General features: G+C 47.1%; 1 protein-coding gene across 1 annotated transcript in view; it reads right to left on the reverse strand.

Moving 5' to 3' along the window:
* tmeff2a (transmembrane protein with EGF-like and two follistatin-like domains 2a) overlaps positions 1-22,464 on the reverse strand; it is a 194,112-nt gene that overhangs the window by 19,380 nt on the left and 152,268 nt on the right. The window contains exon 7 of the mRNA XM_072478609.1: positions 383-442. Within this exon, the coding sequence (XP_072334710.1) occupies positions 383-442 (60 nt within the window). The remainder of the gene's footprint in view (positions 1-382; positions 443-22,464) is intronic.

Genomic DNA, 22,464 nt, shown 5'->3' on the forward strand with positions numbered 1-22,464 from the left:
AAGAGGAGGAAGGCCGATATCGTGGTCTTTGCCTCTCTGCACGGGTGCAAATTTTGCTGGAGTGACAGTCGGCATCGTCACCGGGGCAGAGGCTTGGTTGGGTGACCTGTATGTCTTCCTGTGGTTAGAGAAGATAAAGTATGAGTTAAGGGGCTCTGCAGGGGAGTTTTAGAGAAGATAAGGGATGTTTGTGACCATGTTTGCAGGGCTGTTCGTCCCTGGAGGGGATGGGGGAAGGGGAGGAGTGAAAAAGGGACAAATCTGGACAGACTGTATAGTTGATTGCTGGGAAGTATTTTTCCTGGGGTGTTTATTTGTTGTAACCTTATTTGATACATGTTTGTAATAAAATACATTAAAAAAAAGATATTGAAATGAGTACCTGTGTAATCCGTTCTTGCATAAAGCCCATCTTCAGTTTTTGTACCTGTGGTCACATTTTCTGTTCAAAGACAATTGGAAATTTCACTTGGATACACTGCGGCTACCCTGATACCCTGCACAATTACAAAACATTTCTATCCTGTGTCTCTTTCCATTAATTCTCTCTACAAGTAAACAGCTGGAAAGTAAACTATGCATTTTTCCTGTTAAAAATACCAGAGAATAAGCAGCATTTTATTGAACTCCATGTGTTAACTAAACATTTATAAAAATGCAATTCATTTTAAGCCTCATTCTTGAATTAATTATATCTTATATGCAATGTGCTGCCCTCTGGGTCATGTGTAAATTAGTAAGATCAGAGTTGCTAGTTTATAGAAGGTAAATTTCCAGAATAATTTTCCCTGATAAACATAGGCCATTAACTACAAATAAAGGATTTCTTGCACATTTGGAGGCTTCATGTGTTAAGTATAAAGTTAGCTATTTTAAAGTGGTATTTTCTTCATGCAGATTAGTTCCACATTAATTTTGTTGATCAAGAAGAGCATGAGAACTTATGAGTGTCGCAATTGATAGAATAAATGATTGATTCTCCATCACCTTCCATGACTGGCTTTCCTCCCTACTCAAAGTGACTTCACATTTACCCATATAGAATCCTTAGCTTACAAGCATTTCTTAAAAAAAATTCCTTTTAATTGAATACAATACAGATATGATGCTGAATATGGTAGCTTGTTATAATCATATTGTTTACACTTAGTGTATTGAAAGACACTGCAATCTGAGTTGAGTATTTTAAGTTATCTATCCTGACAAAATCTCTTTTTGGAAGTTATAGGATATATATACGGTTCATTAAATCTTTTTTTATAATCAACCTTTTATTCAGTAAAAATAATATAATCGCAACATTCCATATTTACTTTATATGAAATGAAATGAAAATCGCTTATTGTCACAAGTAGGCTTCAATGAAGTTACTGTGAAAAGCCCCTAGTCGCCACATTCCGGCGCCTGTTCGGGGAGGCTGTTACGGGAATTGAACCGTGCTGCTGGCCTGCCTTGGTCTGCTTTTAAAGCCAGTGATTTAGCCCTGTGCTAAACAGCCCCAACTACCAGTCAAACTACCAAACAAGTGTAACTGCATTAAGCATCGTTAGGGTAAGTATTTCTGGGATAAGTGCAAGTAATTCAGATTATTTTTTTGTTCCTGATCTTCTAGTCCCTCATATTCCTGCTGTCCTTACTGGAATGGGGAGAACATCATACTTTGCTAATATCTCTATGGGTAGTGTCAATAAACTCCTTGGTGTAGCAAATTTGAGCATACTTGAATGCTGTTGATTTGAATGCTACAGAAATGAAAAAGTATCCTTGTAAACAAGCCAGGGAATGATTTCCAGCCCAAGCTAGGTCCTATACTTCAGTCTCTTAATCAGTAGTGACAGCATTATAGCATATGGTTTGCCAGTAAAAAAACCGAATCCTACTGTTTATACAACTTTACAGCTCTTGCAATTTTCTGTTCCATTATGTTCTTCAACTCAAGTTATGCCTTCACAACAGATATTGATAAATTCTCATGTAATGAAGAGTGGTGTATACACACCAACACAAAGGTTGTAGGTGGGTGGGGGGGGGGGGGGGGCGTGGTATGTCTTATCTGTTACAGAGTGACTGCTATATAGATAATTTTACAAAACTGCAAAGGACACAGATTCACCTAAATCTCAATAGGAGTAATACACTTGATTCAAATCTATTGTAATTATCTGATGCTATTAGAAAGCAGAGCTGTCACTGTGACTGATAAAACCCCTACTTCCTTTGTCTTGTATTATAGAGCATTTACCATTGTTATTCATATCATGTGATTGATCCCAGACATGTATACAAAACTTAGTTTAAATTTTCAAACCTGATACTGTAGCCATCTCAGATGGCCACCTGCAAAGGACCATGGGAATTATGGCCAACCCAGGACTCAGACACACTCAGAGCTTGTGTCTGTATTTGCAACCCAGATAGCTAGACGCGATCGAAACCCCCGCTTGTTTGCATTCTAATGGCCCATTTCCCCAGAACAAAAGGACTACTCAGGTCACCGACACAGATGCAGACTAACCGGCGCCACTCCCTTTGCTAAGAAAGCCCAAACAGCCAAGATCAATGACTGCTCAGGGCACACCTAGCCATCAAGGCACCCACCCCTTTATTGGCCAAAATCGAAGGCAGTGATTGAAGCCTGTCGAATTATTGGGTCCAAAGCTAAGGACCGCCCCAAAGAGCGCAAAATCCCAGAGGGATAAAAAGAGACACAGCCATGTGTTCGGTCTCTCTTGACCCCGGCCTACGCCTAAAACCAAGTGTAGCATTACGACCAGAAGACAAGTTCAAGACCAATGATCGCTACCAACGGATGAGCCCAGCAGAAACAAAGCCACTTCTTCTACTCAGCCACGCAAGATCCGAACAAAGGCCTTGTTCATCTGCAAAGAGCCGGTTGCCCTGAAGTTAAGTATAGATTATTGTAGTTGTTAGGTGTAGTTTAACTTGTAGTGTTTTATGTTGAATGTCTAAGTAATCCTTGTGTGTAAATAAACTATCTTTGAACTTGAACTGACTAACTGGTTGTTTGGTCTTTGATCGATATCCGATAAAGCCTTGTGGTGGTATCATTTGATACCTGGCGACTCTGAAAAGCAATATTATCATTAATAACTGCCATATCTAGTTAATTTGGCAACATTATTGGTGCCAAATGGTGGGATAGTATTCCACTCATTAAAAAGAGCAACATTAGTGGTGACTCCGGTGCAAATTGGCAACATTATTGGCGACTCTGGTGGGACATAACAACATATCATATTGGCGACTTTAAAGAGCAACATTATTGGTGACATCTGACGGGACTCAACCTAGAAGTGATTTTGTCACTCTGAGAGAACCCACAAACCTTTGCATTAGAAATCCAATTGAGGAAAAGTGAAAGAAACCACAAGTGTAAGGCCCGTATCGATCAAATCACCAAGATTCGGAAGTGTGTATTAACTTGCATGCGTACTAACAGGGATACAAGGTAAATGCGTTAGATTTTGCGTAAAACTATCGGTAGTATTGTGAACCGTAAAGTAGCCGAGGCCATACCTGTTGTTCGAATCACCGCCTTATTCCCCCTGTCCCAAATTAATGGTAGGAAAACCGAGATTAACGGTAGGAAAACAGAGATTAACGGTAGGAAAAACGACATAATAGTAGCAATGGCCACAAAAGCGATGGAACGCCTAATGAATCCGCAGGAACCTGAGGTCACAGCGACCAACAGAGCAGAGCAGTGCCCCATATGGGAAGAGGAATTGAGGAAGTATTTGAAGGGGAAAGGATGGCCCCTTTGGTCCCAGTTTTGTTCAAATGATGAGTCAGGCCCAGGAAGCATAGGACAAACCTGGTGGGACAACCTAACTGAGGTACATAAGAAGAATGCAGCGAAAGTTCGTAAGCCGATGGCAATAGTGTCCTGTTTGGCACAGTTGCGAGGCACAGAGGAGGTCGTGAGGAGGCTCCGCAGACAGCTAGTTGAGAAAGAGAAGAATGAGGGAAACAAGAGTGATTGTGAAAAGATTAATAAGCAACTCCAGGAACAGTTGGCAGCTAAAGATAAAGAGATGGCTGATGTCAAACGGGCACACCATCTTGTCTAGTTCCCCTCAGCAGCTTTCAGACCTAGTACGATAAAGCCTACCAAGATACACAGCGCGTAATTTTGGTACGAGAAGAGACAGAACAGCAGGTAGCACAGTTAACAAGACAATGCGCAGATTTAAAGGCAGCTTTACAAGCGCTCCATAGCTCCACTGCAGAACAAAGACAGAGCACAGTAGATCACGCGAAATGTAGACGTCAAATAGAGAAGTTGCAGTCACTGCTGTCAGTGCAAAACGGATTCAGAGATACCTTTGGACAAGATTTAGATGAGGAGAATGGCCCCAATTGGCAAGAACTTAATGAAACCGTCCATAGATAGGTGGAGAACACCGAAAATCACAATAGAGCCCCCCAGGCTCCGAAAAGGAAAGCACCTGCACCACCGACTGCACAGGCAGCACACACACACATAAATCCAGTCACCACACAGTGCAAGTCATCGGATCGGGATGAGCCTGATTTTGTTTACACCACCCCACTAACCATCACCCATTGGAGAGATGCCTGCGCCAAAATTGAACCATTCGAACCCACTGCAGACCCACATAATTTCTTTGAGAGAGTACGACAAGAAACGGTTATGTACGATCGAGGAAGAAGTTAAGCTTATAGTCATGAGCCTTGACCCGTCCGTTAGTTCAGCTTTACCAGAACCCCAAAATATAGGATGAGGAACCCTACAGGAGATGAAAACGGCCATTTTAGATGCGATCGGGTACAACAAGGGAGACCCCATGGAAGGTTTGAACCGTTGTAGGCAAAAGAAGGGAGAGCATCTGACTGCATTTGCAGGTCGCCTTTGGATCCATTTTAAAGCAGTATTTGGGGATTTGAACCGCGCACAGTTAGATAACGACGACACAATTAAATGGGCCCGCACTTTAGTCTCCCACGCCACAGAAGTAGGTCAAAAGGCTTGTGTAAATTACGACCCCGCAGGCGCCACGCATAATGAAGTTTGGGTTTTGAAGCAACTCTCCAGAGCTTGGGAGCAATTCCTACATAGGAAGGCAGATCAGGAAAAGGCAGAGGCGAATATGCACCCAGTCAGGACTAATCAGGACCCAGCATGGGTAAATGAGGGCAAACATGAAGTACAGCACCACAGAACACAGGTACCACGAGGTTGCAATAATTGTGGACACATGGGATATTACGCCCGCGAATGCAGACAAAACCCCCCCAAACTGCAATTGAACGCCCCACCTAGGAACAACGTTAGGCTCATACATAGCATTAGCACCCGAACAGATAATGCAATAATCAACACCACAGATTGACGGTGTTCGGACTCCCCAACTTGGGTCTGCGACACACTCTGGGACAAATCAGGCAGACTAGTAGTCACAGGCAACAGTCCTGGGACATCCAGTAGAGTTCCTTTGGGGCACAGGAGAGTCTCACACCACTTTAAACTCCTCCACAATGTTTCGGCGTGACAAATGGCCCACCACAGACACCATCACCCTTAGTGGATTTACAGGACATGTACAGCAGGGATACATTACAGCCCCCGTAGATATTCAGATAGGAACCATAAACACCAGGCACCCCGTTGTTTTAGTCGACTTGCCCCAAACAGCCGAGCATTCTAGGAATCAACTTTATGAGCTCCCACAACCTTTCCTTTGACCCTGTGAATAGGTGTGTATGGAAAATGGTCAAAACAGCGAGAGCCCCTGCTCCGCTCACAGTAGGGGACTACGAACATAGGATTTGCTCAGTAGGAGACTATTGGTTTGATCCGCAAACAATTCGTACAGACCAGACAATTAAAGAGGTCCTCAGAAAACATAAAGCATCCTTCGCCCAACACAAACACGATTGTGGGAAGATCCCAGGCATGGTCACAATTTCAGGTCCCGATCCCAAGCCCCAGAAGCAATACGGTTTCCCACAGCAAGCAGAGGGTGAGATCTCAAAAGTCATCAATAGCTTACTAGATCAACGAGTAATTTGGCCCATAGCCTCAACAAACAATGCCCCAAAGAAACCCGACGGTTCATGGAGATTAACCATTGACTACCGAGAGCTCAACAAGGTCACCCCATTAGCAGCCTCACCATTGCCACGAGTCCCAAAACCTAGCTCAAGCAGGGAGTACAAACAAAGTACTTTACAGTGCTGGACTTTAGCAATGGCTTCTGGTCCATTCCCTTAGATAAGGCCTGTCAATACAAGTTCGCGTTCACATTTCAAGGGCAGAAGTATACATGGACATGCCTCCCGCAAGGTTTCCACAACTCCCCCTCCATTTTTCACCGACAAATGGCCAATGGACTTTCCAAATTTTCCCGCCCCGAATGCCTTATTCAGTATGTGGATGACTTACTCCTACAGACGGACACAAAGGAAGAGCATGTTAAGCTTCTTTCAGAATTGCTAGGTCTCTTACAATCAATTGGATGCAAGGTTAACCTGAAAAAAGCCCAGATCCTAAAAGAAAAGGTCCTTTATTTAGGCACCATCATCACCCACGGGAAGAGAGAGATTAAACACAAACGAATTGAGTCAATAGTTAAATTGCCCCTGCCCCACAATGTCACTGCACTCCGGTCATTCTTAGGATTAGTTGGATATTGTAGGAACCATATAGATGGTTTTGCCACAAAAGCAGCCCCACTCTCAGAGCTCCTAAAAAAGAACGCTCCATGGGAATGGCTTCCTCAGCATATGGACGCCATCAATGAATTAAAACACGCCCTAGGCACAGCCCCCGCTTTGCAAGTTCCAGACCCACACTCTCCCTACGCCATTGAAGTAGTGACCACCGACCGAACCCTATCAGCAGTACTCTACAGGAAAGACATGGCCGCTTCGGACCCGTAGCCTATGCCTCACGAATTTTAGATCCCGTGGAGCAAGGATTTGCAGCCTGCGAACGGCACTTGCTCACAGTCTTTTAGGCAGTACAGTATTTTGCATATATCACAGGCCTTAACCCAGTAACGATTTAACCAAGCACACCCCAACGCAGCTACTGTTGGATGGTAGATTAACGATTTAACCAAGCACACCCCAACACAGCTACTGTTGGATGGGAGATTAAAGGATGGTTCAGTTAGCCAGATTAGAGCAGCTCGCTGGACACTGTTGTTACAAGGAAGGGACATTACAGTTAAACGTACAGAGACCCACACATTTTTAGCAGATAACCTTCAGTATGCAGGAACCCCACATGAGTGCCAAATCATTGCAGCCAAACACCGCACAGGACCCTTTATTCCGAAGTCACTACACACGAGCAGGCATCAGAACACAGAGTCCCCAGACCACGGACAACGCTTTAAAGATTTATGAAGACGGTTCCTCCACCATAGAAAATGGAAAGAGAATAACTGGTTGTGGAATTTATGTGGAAGACGCACAGGGACGGGCATTAGAGGAAATATCTTTAAAATTGCCCGGCCACCTAGGATCATAAGCAGCCGAATTAGCAGCTATAGCATATGTAGTGCAGCACCCAGGTTACTTTCCGACTCCAGCGGACATACATTCGGACAGTTTATATGTCTGCAATAGTTTGACAGAATTCCTGCCCCTGTGGGAATCTCGAGGATTCGTATCTGCTGATGGTAAACCCCCACCCTCAGCCCCATTGTTGAAGCATATCCTTAAGACAGCAAAAGACCGCACATATGGCATAATCAAAGTGAGAAGCCATCATCGTTCCTCCCCAACCGGTAATGTAAAGGCAGACGCCTTAGCCAAGTCAGGATCACGCCACGGACACTTTTGGCAATCCCCCGAAAGTGAATCGATACACGCAGTCCAGCTTTCATAGACCAATATCGAAGATTTAACCCAGGCCCAAAAGGCAGACGACACTCTTAAGCAAGTTTTAGACGGTAACTTCCCAGCCCCCTACGACAAATTCAAGGACTCACTGACGGTACAGGATGGAATAGTTTTGAAAAATGGAATTTATGTGGTCCCCACCCAGGACAGAATCCAAATAATTTACCAGTTTCATGACGGACATGGACATCAGGGGATAGACAATACCATTGCCCATTTAAGACCTTTGTGCTGGTGTCCCGATTTAAAAGCAGACTTCACGCATTATGTTGAGAATTGTTTAATCTGTGCACAGAACAATCCTGAAAGGTACTCCAAGAAAGGACAATTGAGACACACCCGATCTGTTAATGACCCATGGACAAATTTATAGCTCAACTACATTGGTTTCCCCCCCCCCCCCCCCACCCCCCCCTGCATAAATGGTTTTAAATATGTATTAGTAGTAATCGGCACCTTTACAAAATGGGTAGAAGCATTTCCCTTCCGGATGAACACAGCGAAAGCCACAGCTAAGATTTTGAGCCAACAGATATTTACACGCTGGGGACTTCCCCACATCATTGAGTCAGACAAAGGTTCCCATTTCACCGGCAGAGTCATGCAAAATGCCCTAACAATTTTTGGAATCAAGCAAAAATTTCACATAGCGTATCACCCCCAATCCAGCGGCATTGTTGAACGAATGAATCGCACCTTGAAAGCGACCATTAGAAAAATGGTGCAACAGCATAACACCACATGGGATGCAGTCCTCCCATTCACTCTTATGTTTATTAGGAACACAGTATCCAGTTCCACAGGTTTCACCCCCACACTCTCATGACTGGACAGTCCATGAAAGGAACTGAATATTTATTAGGTCTCGATTTGGCAAGCCCCACAGTCACCGCCCTCACCCATGAAAAAGCAGTCCAATAAGTCACGGAAAATATTAAAGCAGCACAGCTTGCTGCAGCTGTCCGACTAGGCGCAAGAAAAAAGCAGTGCAAGCCCTGCTTTGATAAAACAGTCCACCCCGTAGAGTATACAGTCGGTCAGCAAGTGATGGTTTCCCTGTACAATCCCAGTTCGTTCCTCTCCCCTAAATTTGCAGGACCCTACTCCATTTCAGACAAAGTGAGCCCCTCTTTGTACAAGTTAACGTACCCCAATGGTAAAACTGGTTGGTTCCACATCAACCGGCTCAAAGTCTATGGAACCCAATGTAGCCACTCTCACCACATCTCCCTGGCAATAGCAGACGATTCCGCCCCGCCCATCGACAACCAAGTCTAACCCTCCCCCAGCCATGACAGCACGTCCACACCCACAGATCCGACCTTGTCTCCGCCCACAAGTACGACTTTCCACCTTGAGCTTGATTCAGACGATAGCGCCAGCCTCCCCGAATTGACCACGATCACTGACCACTGGTACAACCTCCCCGGCTCCAGTTAGTCCAGCCCCTGGAACCATGACCAGGACATGTTTGGCCCCCAATATCCCCTTCCACAGCCAGAGACACCGCCACCGTCCGACAACAGTAATTTGCCCTTCACTGCCACCGCCCCTATGTCTCATGACAAACGAACCCCTTTTTGGCACCGCGACAACTTTTGTAGATTGGTAAGACATGACGATTTGGATTCCACAACAGCCCACGTGGCCACGGCACAAAAATGGCAGACACGAGTCTGGTAACCCTTTTACAACGCTTTTCGATACAGAACCCTGAGGTGTCCAGATGATGAGAAAAATGAACCGCATGAGATTTAAGGTGTCCTATTTACTGATGGAGCCTGCCCGCCTTTTATTTCCTCCTTTCTTATTGCGACATGGTTTTAATTAATGTTGGCCTGACACCCAATTTCTTGATACAGTTACTCTTCCGACGCCATTTACTGACCAATGGCCGTTAAAGGAACAATTGTTGGATCTCACATGTGTTACAAATTCTTTCCGCTCGTTTTGGTCACCCAGGTAGTGGAGTAACGGCATTAATCCCCGCCCTGCCTGAGGACCCCAAATGCATCTGGTCCGCTAAGCTCGGGTAGTGGAGCAACGGCACTGATCACCGCCCTACCCGAGGATCCCACCCATTCTTTCCCTGCCGCGGCCCTCACGCACCTCATGTTCCCATCACTTTGAATACTCTGGAATGGTTCCTTACACTTTCACTGTCTTTGGCAGGTCTTAGTTTTCCCTTTTCTACTCTTATTGTGGTTTAAAGAATGCCCTTTGCCACAGTCTGTACACTCAACTCTTTACCTTCTGCGACTCTTTGGTCGCTTCCCCACCTGCTGTTTACATGTTTGACACTTGGTTGCCACATATATGCTGCTATATGCAAACTACCTCTGGACCCTGGGACGAAGAAACTTTATAAAATCGGCCGCCCTAAAATTCGGCTAGTTGAGAATAAGCCTCAACCTTCCATGCTTGTGATTTAAGAAAGGCTGGTCGAAGAAATTGTCCGCCCACTGCAAGCATCGACCACAAGCTGCGAGATTCTCTGCACTGAAAAGGAATTTTTTTTTTGGTTGTCTTGTCTCTAAAAAAAGGTTATTCAAAAAAATAAAATGAGCGAGTCATACATGGTGACGATTCTAATGGGTAATTGAAGTTAAGGAGAGAAAGATAAACACAACGAGATGTTAACCAATGATAATAACAGATATTATGCTTGCACCCTCAGGAACATACGAAGAACGAAGAACAGAAGACAAGATGAAGACAGGACTGATGACCGCCATTGTGATCATCGCTGGACTCCTACAACTGCGCGCGTTACAAGCTTTTGTACCTTACACCACACCAGCCCCGAACATGATCCCACAACATGATACCCCTAGCTCGGACACCACACCACACATAGAGATAAACACTTATACCCCACTTGGTGCGAAAATACAGTAGAGGCCCTTCTGGTGATAGCGATAATCTGCAGTGTCAGCCAGACACTTAGACTCCGCAAATGGCAAAAAAGAGCCTCCCGCTCCCCAATATATACACTCTGAGCCCCCTTCTTCGGAATTCACGCAACCCAACAAACAATGTAACCACCGATAAAAGTAAAGATTGTACACCCCTGTAACGTTGATAAGTTAAATAGAAATGTGATGCTGCCGTTGGTTTAAAAATTTTGTATTGTACATAAGTTCCTTTTTATATTTGCCAGCAGCATGAGAGTAGCTTAGATAGTGATAGTTAGATATTCCCTTGAGCGAATAAGTTAAATGTGTAATAGTTGAATGTTTTATAGTGACCCCTTAGAGATTATGAATGTATGATGTGTTAATCAAACTTAGGTAAATGCTCCAAAACATAGGACAGAGTAGTGTAAAACCTGTCCTTGATCAAGAGTAACTGGCACACCAAGGATGGATGAAGGATCAACAGTGCGATCCCTCACGCTTCACATTCAGGATCAAGAGGACGGAATGTAGCCATCACAGATGGCCACCTGCAAAGGACCATGAGAATTATGGCCAACCCAGGACTCAGACACACTCAGAGCTTGTGTGTGTATTTGCAACCCAGAGAGCTAGACGCGATCGAAATCCCCGCTCGTTTGCATTCTAATGGCCCATGGCAGTGATCGAAGCCTGTCGAATTATTGGGTCCAAATCTAAGGACCGCCCCAAAGAGCACAAAATCCCAGAGGGATAAAAAGAGACGCAGCCATGTGTTCGGTCTCTCTTGGCCCTGGCGTACGCCTAAAACCAAGTGTAGCATTACGACCAGAGGACAAGTTCAAGACCAACGATCGCTACCAGACGGCTGAGCCCCAGCAGAAACGAAGCCACTTCTTCTAACCAGCCACGCAAGATCTGAACAAAGACCTTGTTCATCTGCAAAGAGCCGGTTGTCCTGAAGTTAAGTATAGGTTATTGTAGCTGTTAGGTGTAGTTTAATTTGTAGTGTTTTATGTTGCATGTCGAAGTAATCCTTGTGTGTAAATAAACTATCTTTGAACTTGAACTGACTAATTGGTTGTTTGGTCTTTGATCGATATCCGGTAAAGCCTTGTGGTGGTATCATTTGATACCTGGTACTCTGAAAAGCAATATTATCATTAATAACTGCCATATCTAGTTAATTTGGCAACATTATTGGTGGGATAGTATTCCACTCATGAAAAAGAGCAACATTATTGGTGACTCCAGTGCAAATTGGCAACAATACAACCTCTATACATTAGCAAGCTGCACAGATGATCATAACATATTCAGAAATGTTTTAACCACACAGACTGCATTAATTTCTCAATGAAGAACTTTCTTTCTGTCAGTTGAGAAAGCCACACACTTTATTTTATAATTAATTGAAAAAGAAAACAAACACACTGCACATTGTCTGATCATATTAAGTTCTAAACTTCCTGTCTCAATATGTGCATTGTAAAGTCTAAATACAGTGAGATAAATCAATAATTTAAAAAAAATATCCAATTTTCTTTCCCGAACAAGGGGCAATTTAGCGTGGCCAATTCAGCTATCCTGCACATCTTTTTTTATGGGTTGTGGAGGTGGCATCCACGCAGATATGGGGAGAATGTGCAAACTCCCACAGGCAGTGACCCAGGGCCGGGATCGAACCCAGGTCCTTGGCACCGTGAGGCACCAGTGCTAACCACTGTGCCACCATGCTGCCCACAGAAAATTCAATAATACTGGAAAGTGGCAACAATAAAGTTCAACTGGTTCATCTTGGAAAAGGGAAATAAAGGGACATACAATGATGTAAGAACATTTCAATGTGCAGTTTAAAAAAAACAGCTAATTGTTATTGTGGTTTACAAATTAACTGGTTCATTATATAGTGCCAACTTTTGCAATGCACTTAAATTCACCTTTTTATCATGGTTTATAATAAGATCACATCAGAATCTCCAACACTTGGTTCTTGTCGTTGGATATCACTCAATGGAGGGGCTCATTGTATAGCTGAATAAAGTATGCAAGTACTGTAATTTTGAAACTTAATTCATAATTGATGCTGATAAAATATGCTATGTTTCCACTTAGGTTATTTGATATCCAGATTTGTCCCCTTATTGCTCTTTCTCATTCCATCTTTTCCCCAACATCCCTCCCTCATTCCCCTTTTCTGTCCTCCATTTCAATCATACACCCTCTTGTTCATTTCCCTCTTCCTCCCATCTCTTTCATTTCCTCGTTCCTGCTTTCTCTCATTGTTTATTGCCTTCTTTCTTTTGTTACCTATAATTCATGTCCTCTCTCTTTGTTTCTGTCTCACTGCTTTCCTTCTTGTTTTTTACTCAACATTCCATCCATCCTCCCATCCCCACCCCTTCTACTCGGCCCATTTTCTATCTTCTTATCTCTCTAATTCCATGTCTGTCATTTTCTATTCAGTACATTAGGTTTTATCCTGTTAAAGTTTGGAAAATTAACTCATTAATTATTTCCTATCCTCATCCTTCAATGCAGTAGAACAAGAGCAAGGGAAGGTTTCTGCCTGAACTTAAGGAGAAGCTCAGCTTTTCCATGTCATTCAGCTCCATCATTGTCTGCATTGTATACACTATCATCAGCAGTTAAGGGTCCAGCATTTTGCAACATTTAATTGAAAAACCATGTGGCACAATCATCAGGGTTTTCCAAAGTTCGGGTCACGACCCGTGGGCAGATTGCGGGCAGTTGTCGGAAGGGTCGTGGAGTTAAGGATCGTGGTCTGCAACTTTGTTAATGAGGAAAATGTGGGGGTTCAGGTACATGGACACACAGTCACGTCCTTTGAACGTGAGAGTGAGAGTGAGTGAGAGATAGAACTGCCAGAAGAGATGGGGAAAATATCAAAGCAAAGTATAGTCGCTGAGCTCACCTACTTAACTGTGCAATGATTTGATTTAGATTTATTATCACGGGCAGATCATTCCATCCATGAAAAACAAAGGATATAGATGATATCTACACGATGTAAATACATAGACACAGACATCGGGTGAAGCATACAGAATGTAGTGCTGCACAGTAGAGAAGATGCTTGTAGAGATCAGTTCAGTCCATAAGAGGGTCATTCAGCAGTCTGGTAGCAGTGTGGAAGAAGCAATTTTTGAATCTGTTAGTGCGTGTTCTCAGACTTTTGTATGCTGCCCGATGGAAGAGGTTGGAAGACAGAATAACCCGGGTGGGAGGGGTCTTTGATTATGCTGCCCGCTTTCCCAAAGCAGCGGGAGGTCTAGACACAGTCAATGGATGGGAGGCAGGTTTGCGTGATGGACTGGGCTGTGTTCACGACCCTGTAGTTTCTTACAGTCTTTGGCCGAGCAGTTGCCATACCAGGCTGTGATACAGCCAGATAGGATGCCTTCTATGGTGCATCTGTAAAAATTGGTAAGAGTCAATGTGGACATGCCAAATTTCCTTAATTTCCTGAGGAAGTATAGGTGCTGTTGTGGTTTCTTGGTTGTAGCGTCGACGTGGGTGGAGCAGGACAGATTGTTGGTGATGTGCACACCTAGTAATTTGAAGCCATCAACCATCTCCATCTCGACACCATTGATGCAGAGAGGGGTGTGTATGATACTTTACTTCCTGAAGTCAATGACCAGCTCCTTAGTTTTGCTGACATTGAGGGAGAGATTGTTGTTGTTACACCATGCCACTAGGTTCTCTATCTCCCTCCAGTACTCTGAACTCATCGTTGTTTGAGATGCAACCCACTATGGTCATGTCATCAGCAAACATGTAGATGGAGTTGGAGCCAAATTGTGCCACACAGTCGTGTATGTATAAGAATGTCTTGTGCTAGCTGTGCGTCACTCACTGCCCTTAGTCCCACTCCTGACATGTTGCAACTGCTCAGTGCTGGCAGTGAGTTACTGTCACCAGAATCCATCCACCTGATGATTTATTTCAACCCACACTAAAGTACTAGCCCCTCAGCACTTTGAACAATAGCAGAAGTGGAACTCAGGGGCTGTTTAGCACAGGGCTAAATCGCTGACTTTGAAAGCAGACCAAGGCAGGCCAGAAGCACGGTTCAATTCCCGTAACAGCCTCCCCGAACAGGCGCTGGAATATGGCGACGAGGGGCTTTTCACAGTAACTTCATTTGAAGCCTACTTGTGACAATAAGCGATTTTCATTTCATTTTCATTTTCAGAAATACTCCTTAGTGACGTAGGATCCAAATCTGCGATCTCTGCCTCGTAGAATGATAATGGCGGCAGGTGCATGGTAACTTGCAGGTTGCTCTCTAAATCTCATGTTTATGCCTAACTCTATTTTTAGAATGGCGGCAGGAAGAATAATGTTTTGAGTATTTAAATAGGAAGGCAAGAAATTCTGCATTTTAAAAAAGTATAAATTTGTACATATTTCATAACTTTTAATGAGTTTTCTGATATCTGAGTGTGTAATCTTTCAACCGTCACAATATAAATGCTCCTTTGGCTTCTCACAATTGTTCGGGATGTGGAAATGCACAGATCCCTTCAGGTTTTGTTTTATTACTGTTGGAAGTCATGGGGAAATTTTGCAGAACTTTCCTTACAGAGATTAGCTTTAAGTAGAGTCCATCATAGAACTGCGTTTCTGGATCTTCCTTCATAGCAGTTTATGCACTGGTAACAAAAGAGGCGTGATTTAACCAAATTCGTTCTATTTGTGGGAAATACCGGGAGTTTCCCGACTACCGATCCGACAAGGCGGTTATCGTTATCTAACGTTAAGTGGGCCACTTACGAGGCCTCATGGGCTTCACACCACAAATCACTGTCCCATTAGCTGATTCGCTGGGATCACACTGGGCAGCTCCCCTAACGAAGGGGAGCAGCATTTAAACGCTGGTCCCGCAAAGTAAAGCCTGACAGCATGCAGTCATGCCACCCCATAAACCAGCGCCGCGATTCAGCGATTCTGACCAGGCCAGGCTCATGGACGCAGTGGAGTCGAGATGGGACACTCTGTTTCCCAGAGGGGGTCGGAGCGTCAGGCACAGGGCGGACAGCGCAGCCTGGGAGGCATTGGCAGGGGCCATTAAATCAGGGAGTTTGACCAGGAGGATCATCATACAGTGCCGCAAGACGCTCAATGACTTCCACCATTCCGGAGTGGTCGGTTGGCATCGGCCTCTTAGCACCGGTCCAACCTGCTACCCCCTGGGGTCCGCCCTCCACAATGAACCTGCACCGCACCCCCCTCTCCTCCCCCCAACGCAATACCGCCAAGTGCCTCAGCACACCCTAGCATCCGCCGACACACCGCGCCCTTTCCCAGCAGTGGTGCACCCCTGTCCTCCCTTGTCATGCACCCCTACTGGCAATGCATGAAATTTGTGGCTCACAGTGCCCCTTCTGTGTCCCTTCAGGAGAAGTTGGCCCACAACAGACAGGAGAGGGCCCAGATGGGCGGTCTGGTGCCGGACCTCAGGGTGCTCACCCACTTTGAGGATTGAGCCCTGGTGGTAGTGGGGGTGGCGGAGGACAGATCGGTCACCGCGTAGAGATCAGCCTATGCCATGGAGGTGAGTATCCACCAGCTCCCACCTAGTTGACCTGTCACGCATCACTGACCACATGTTCATTCTCCCGCAGGATCGCAACATGGCTGTGCCAGTTCATCCGGCTCCCCAGATTCCCAAGAGAACATCTGGGAGGAGAGCTCTGAGGATGCCATCAGTATCACGTTACAGTTGTCATTCCCACCATCCACCAGCACAGGGACACGCACCTCGGTGGCTGAAAGTAGTGGACAGGCTTCTGGGTCACATTCTGGTGAGTACCGCACAAAAGCAGATGCACACAGGTGGAGGCAGGAACAGCCAGGGGAGACAACAGTTGGAGGTCTGCTGGATCCCAGGACCCAGCTGAGTCCTAGTCAGATGCAGAGCCTCTGGACTAGGTTATCCCAGAGCTGATGCAGTCGATAGGGTGCGGCTGCGAGATTCAGAGGCGGACATCAGCGACACTCCAGCGGGTCCATAGCCAATTGGAAGAGTCCCAAAGGCAAAGGGCGCAGGAGATTGTGCCGACAATGCATGGCATCAAGGCCAACACTACTAAGGTGGCGACCGCGGTGGAGCACCTGGAGCACGATGTCAGCACCATGAGTGGTGGTGTTCAAGGCATGGCTCAGTCAGTGATGGCCATGGCTGGGAACTTCAACAGCATGTCCTCGACGCTGGAGGACATGTCCTTGACATAGGTAGAGCATGTCTCAGCATCAGGTGAGAGCTACTGAGGCGCTGCAGAGCATGGCCCAGTTGCTGAGGACCATGTCCTAGACACAGGTGGACATTGACAAGGCTCTGCTGAGCGTGGCCCGCTCACAGAGGGGTGTCGCTGAGGGCATCAACTCCATGACAGAGCTGGCAGAGCAAGATGATGAATGGGAAGCCAAGGCTCATTCCAGCTGTCGCTCCGTCCCGACAAGTCGGCAGGGGTCCTCCGGCCCCAAGCCCTCCAGTGGGTGCCAACCACGGGCATCAAAGGCTGCAGGATGCGGGAAGAGGTAGGCTGCCTCCACCTCTGATGTGTAACCTGGGGACACACCTTGACGTAGCGGTAGAGCACGGGGACTAAGAAGATCGATGATCACTGAGAGGACACTGGGGACTAGGGAAAGTTGGGGTCACTGTTGTTCTGATACACCATTCAACAGGCATTGCACTAGAGACATATGGAGCCTCTGTCATGTTATTCACACTGCAAACCGATCTGCCCCCCACTTGCCCTCCAGCCTCCCCCGGCCCCAATGCTATGGGACCTGTCCCCTTCCTAAATGGGTGTGAACGTGAAGCAGATAGACAGGAGTCAGATTGTGGCATAGGGTGGCACGGTAGAGCACTGTTGCTTCACAGGGAATACACCTTATTCCCCAAGAGCCAATCCAGTCATTCTGGAGTGTCCCTTGAAGATGCTAGGGATCTCGGACTGTCCCAGGATGTAGCTGTCATGCACAATCCCTGGATTCTCCGTTCTGGAGACTATGTTCCCATGCCGGTGTGGAACAGTGGCGTTTTACGGCAGGAAAACTGGCGCAAAACAGCCGCGGATTCACTGTTCTGGGGGAGGGGGGTGGCGGGTCGAGCAGCCAGGCAGCATAGAGCTCCCAGCTCTAGCTGCTGATACGTCCCTGAGAATTACGGGATCCGTGGCTGCACATGCACACAGCGGCGGCCTGCAGACAGACGCAGCCCGCTGCCCCGGCCCGTGAAATAGCCGCCCACTTCAGCCGGCTTGCATGCCCCGGACCGTCCCACAACAGTCCCAGCCCTGAATAATGCCACCTCTGCCCACTGATCGGCCCTCCCCCGACTGTGGCGGCACTATACTGAGTCCGCAGCCGCCACGCTGAGTTCCCGACGAGTGAGACCATGAGAGACCCACGCCGTTGGGAACTCGGCCGGTCGGGGATGGAGCATCGCGTGGTGGGCCTCAGCCAACGCTCGGAGGCCGTGGATACGGCGCGCAGCGTACTCCTAGAGTACGCCGCATTTCAGGGGGCGGCGCATCGAGAAAGCGGCACCGCCCCCTATTTCGTCGTCATTCTCTGCCCCATCACCGAACGTGATTTCGGCGTCAGGGATCGGAGAATCCAGCCCATGATCTTTTAATAATAATTTTTATTAGTGTCACAAGTAGGCTTACATTAACACTGCAATGAAGTTACTGTGAAAATCCCCCAGTCACCACATTCCGGTGCCTGTTCGGGTACACTGAGGGAGAATTCAGAATGTCCAATTCACCTAACAAGCACATTGTTTTGGGACTTGTGGGAGGAAACTGGAGCACCCGGAGGAAACCCACTCAGACACTGGGAGAACGTGCAGACTCTGCACAGACAGTGATCCAAGCTGGGAATCAAACCCAGGTCCTGGCGTGTGAAGCAACAGTGCTAACCACTGTGCTATCGTGACACCCTTCATGTGGTGGTCGCACACAAGTTGGATCTCCAGGGAGTACAACCCCTTCCTGTTAATGAAGGTCCACTCCTGGACCACCTGGTGTGCGCAAGGCAACATGCGTGCCATCTATTACCCCCTAGAACTAGGGCATCCCGGCAAAGTTGCAGAATCCTGGAATCCTTGAATGCCAAGGAATCCTGTTGGGCTTAGTCTAGGTCAACGTTTATATACGTCAGCTGCTTGGGCAAACAGGGCATCCATTACTTCATGGATGCACTGGTGGGTTGTAGCTTGTCAGATGCCGCACATGTCCCCCCTCGAACCCCGGAATGATTCCAAAGCATAAAGGTTTAGGGTTACAGTGACCTTGACGGCCATCGGGAGCGGGTATCCTCCTCCTCCATGTGGTGCAAGGACATGACACAGGTGCCGCACCATCCCCTTGTTGAGGAAAAGCCTCCTGCGGCATATGCTGTCTGTCATCTGTTCGAGGGACCAGTGACGCCTATACACCTTGGGCTGTTGCGGGCCTCCCCCTCTGGGTCCCTCCCTGGCCTGATGGGCGGTCAGGTCCTCATAGTGTGGGGTGGGCCCTGCACAGGGCCTCGAGCCTCCATCGATGCTGCTGCCGCCACCTTGTCCAGCGTCTGGCTACCTGGCCTGGCAGCAACCCTGCAATTGCAGCCTTCATGGGGCCCACAATATCAACCATAATGTGATATCTGTAAGGAATTGGAGGGGTGAAGGACAGTCAGCTTTGGCTTCCAGCCCAGACCCACAGGTCCCTCAGACCTCCCCCACCCTCACATCCCCTATCATCCCTCGTGGTGCCATCGAACCCAACCTGCACACGCACCCATAGCAGGGTCCTCTGGGCACCGGACGCCAGATATTGGCTGGGAACTTTGTTTGTACCTGTCGTTGGTTCCCTCCCCACTCTACCCACCCACTCTCTGGTCGAGGTGATGTCCCCAGTGCTGTGGCCCATCCCCTGGGTGATCGAATGTTGGCTGCTGCCGCTGTGGTTTTGCTGCCTCAGGAGTTCGGGCAGAGTGTCCAGGTCTCACATGCTGATCGGGATGCTAGGTCTTAACAACTGCCTGCTTCATGGCACGTGTAGCCACGAGGATCCACTTGGGAATATTTTAGTTTAATAACAATTCACATATCAAAATAACCATAGATGTACAAGGAAACGGCACTGTGCTATACACACAGGCACCCATACATAACAAAGCATCAGTACAAACACAAAACCTTAACGGTGCAATTACACAAAGAAAGCAAATACACATTGAACAACCAACAGTACAAAGAAGGTACCAGCATACAAATCAATCTGCCGCTCCCTGCCCCTCCCACAGCAGACCAGCTGGAAAGTCATACTGACAGAGCATGGCAGAACACAGGGAGTGCATCCCATTCTGGACTCCTGGCACAGACAAAGAGACTGCGGTTGACAAACATACGGCCTCCAAACAGTAAACAGCACAGTGAGGTTACCAGCATCTGAGCGAACTCGTGCTCTCTCCCTACCTGCAGCTCCCAGCCGCAGTCATGGCAAACGAGCGAGTGAACACCCCTTTCCGGACTCCTGCCTCTGACAAAAGGGGCTGCGGCGAACAAATACACGGCCTCCAGACATTAAACAGCCAGCAATATAATGAAGTTACCAGCATCCGAGCCAACTTGCCCTCCCTCCCCTTCCTGCAGCATCCAGCAGCAAGGCATGGCGGAAGAACGAGTGAACACCCCTTTCTGGACCCTCCCGTCTCAGACAAAATGGGCTGCTTCTAACAAACACATGGCTTCCAGACTTGGAACATTAAAAAGCAAGTTACCAGCATCCGAGCCAACTCACCTCTCTCCTCTTCCCACAGCACCTAGCTGCAAAGCATGGTGGTAGAACAAGTGAACACCCCTTTCTAGACTCCCGCCTCAGACAAAAGGGACTGCGGCTAACAAATGTACCTCATCTAGACATCAAACAATAAACAGTCAATAGTGTAATAAAGCTACCAGCATCCAAGCCAACTCGCCCTCTCTCCCCTTCCCACAGCTCCGAGCTGTAAGGTATGGGGGAAGAGAGAGTGAATGCCCCTTTCCGGATTCAAGACCGCCGACAAAAGGGGCTGCAGCTGACAGACACGCGGCCTCCGGACATCAACCAACAATACAACCCCTCCCTCCCCATTGTCAGAGAGTGAGAGCATCCTCTCCCCCTCCCAAGCACCGGCGGTAGACCATCTTCCTCCCTACCTTTCCTTGCTCCAGGCCTCAGAAGCAAGAATGGGCTGCAGCAAATAAGCCCCAGGCATTAAACAAGAAACAGCAACAACACAGTAGCAAGCATACAACTTCCGAACATTAAACAATAGCAACAGTACAAAAGGCACCAGCAATTTACAAGGCATCCAAACATGAAACAGAAAACAGATATAACCACACTAATGCTGCCAACATCCTTCAAAGGTGCCTTTGTACGACCTCCAAGGTGTCCAGTTGAGGTGAGCTGCCACTCTTCTGCTCCTGCAGTCCAGGCATCTGGTCACCTGCTCCACCCAGTCCTTGGTCCAGACCACAGAAGCAAAAGAGGCAGGAACAACACATGGCTTCCAGACATAAAACATTGAACAGTCAATAGTTCAGATAAAATCACCAGCAAATGGCAAAGCAGTCCTTCAAACCTCCAGCAAGCTGCGCAGTTGATTCGGGCCGCTACCCTTCCTTCCAAAGCACCAGCAGCAGGGCACCTTGCCCCAGGCCACAGAGAAAGAGGCAGTAACAGAAACGCCTGGCTTCCAGACATGAAACATTACAAAGGTAGCAGTACAGATAAAAGCACCAGCAAGCTGCAAAGCAGACTGCATACCTTCAGCATGTCACTCAAGTGAAACAGCTGCCACCCTTTCCCCCTCACTTCAGGCAACAGATGTAAAACGATGGCAATCAGACTCACACATCCAAGTGGCAGCATCAATAGTCCTCCAAGCAAGCAGACAGGGAGGCAGGCAGATTTCAAATCCGGCCTCAGGCTGCGGCCCAGGCAACGGCCTTACCTGCAAAATTACCTGCCCTTCTCTCTCCTGCAGATCCCTGTAGTGGTCTCTCAGCAATGGAATCAAGAGCAAGGAGAGAGAAAAAACTCCCCTTCTCCTTATTCAAAAATTGGCAGCAGCAAATCTGTCCTTTCTTCCCTGTCTGTTTTCCAGGCTGTAGAAAACAGCAGCCTGCAAACAGTTTGCAATCCAGAGGCAGGAGCAGTCAGTAGACACACCTTATGCAGCTAGTTGGGAGCTGTGAAGTGCTCACATGGCTAGAGTTGAAAATTCCCCATTAGCAATGGGCTGCAGCTGCTCGGCCAGCAGCCGCCACGGTCAGTGGGAGTGAAAGTGACCATTACCGTCTCACCACTGACAGGGCTCTGTCTCGGGCCCAAGGCTACTGCATAGTGATTATGAACAGGAAAACTAGATGATTTTGTTTCCATCCTTGACTAGGGCAAGAAAAGTGTCTCAAACAGTGCCTTGACTCAGGATAGACTGGGCAAGCGAACGTGGCATGGGTCCTGAAAGTCGGGCCAGTTGGCAAAAGTGGGTCCCTGGAAAAAAAGGTTGAAAGACACTGATCTATATCATGACAAAACAGCAGCAGGTCTTTCAGACCAGCTGTCTTATTTTCTGTGAGAGAGATTGGTATTGTACTGAAAGTTTG

This window comes from Scyliorhinus torazame, chromosome 2 (assembly GCF_047496885.1).
Source record: "Scyliorhinus torazame isolate Kashiwa2021f chromosome 2, sScyTor2.1, whole genome shotgun sequence".
Classification (NCBI taxonomy): domain Eukaryota; kingdom Metazoa; phylum Chordata; class Chondrichthyes; order Carcharhiniformes; family Scyliorhinidae; genus Scyliorhinus; species Scyliorhinus torazame.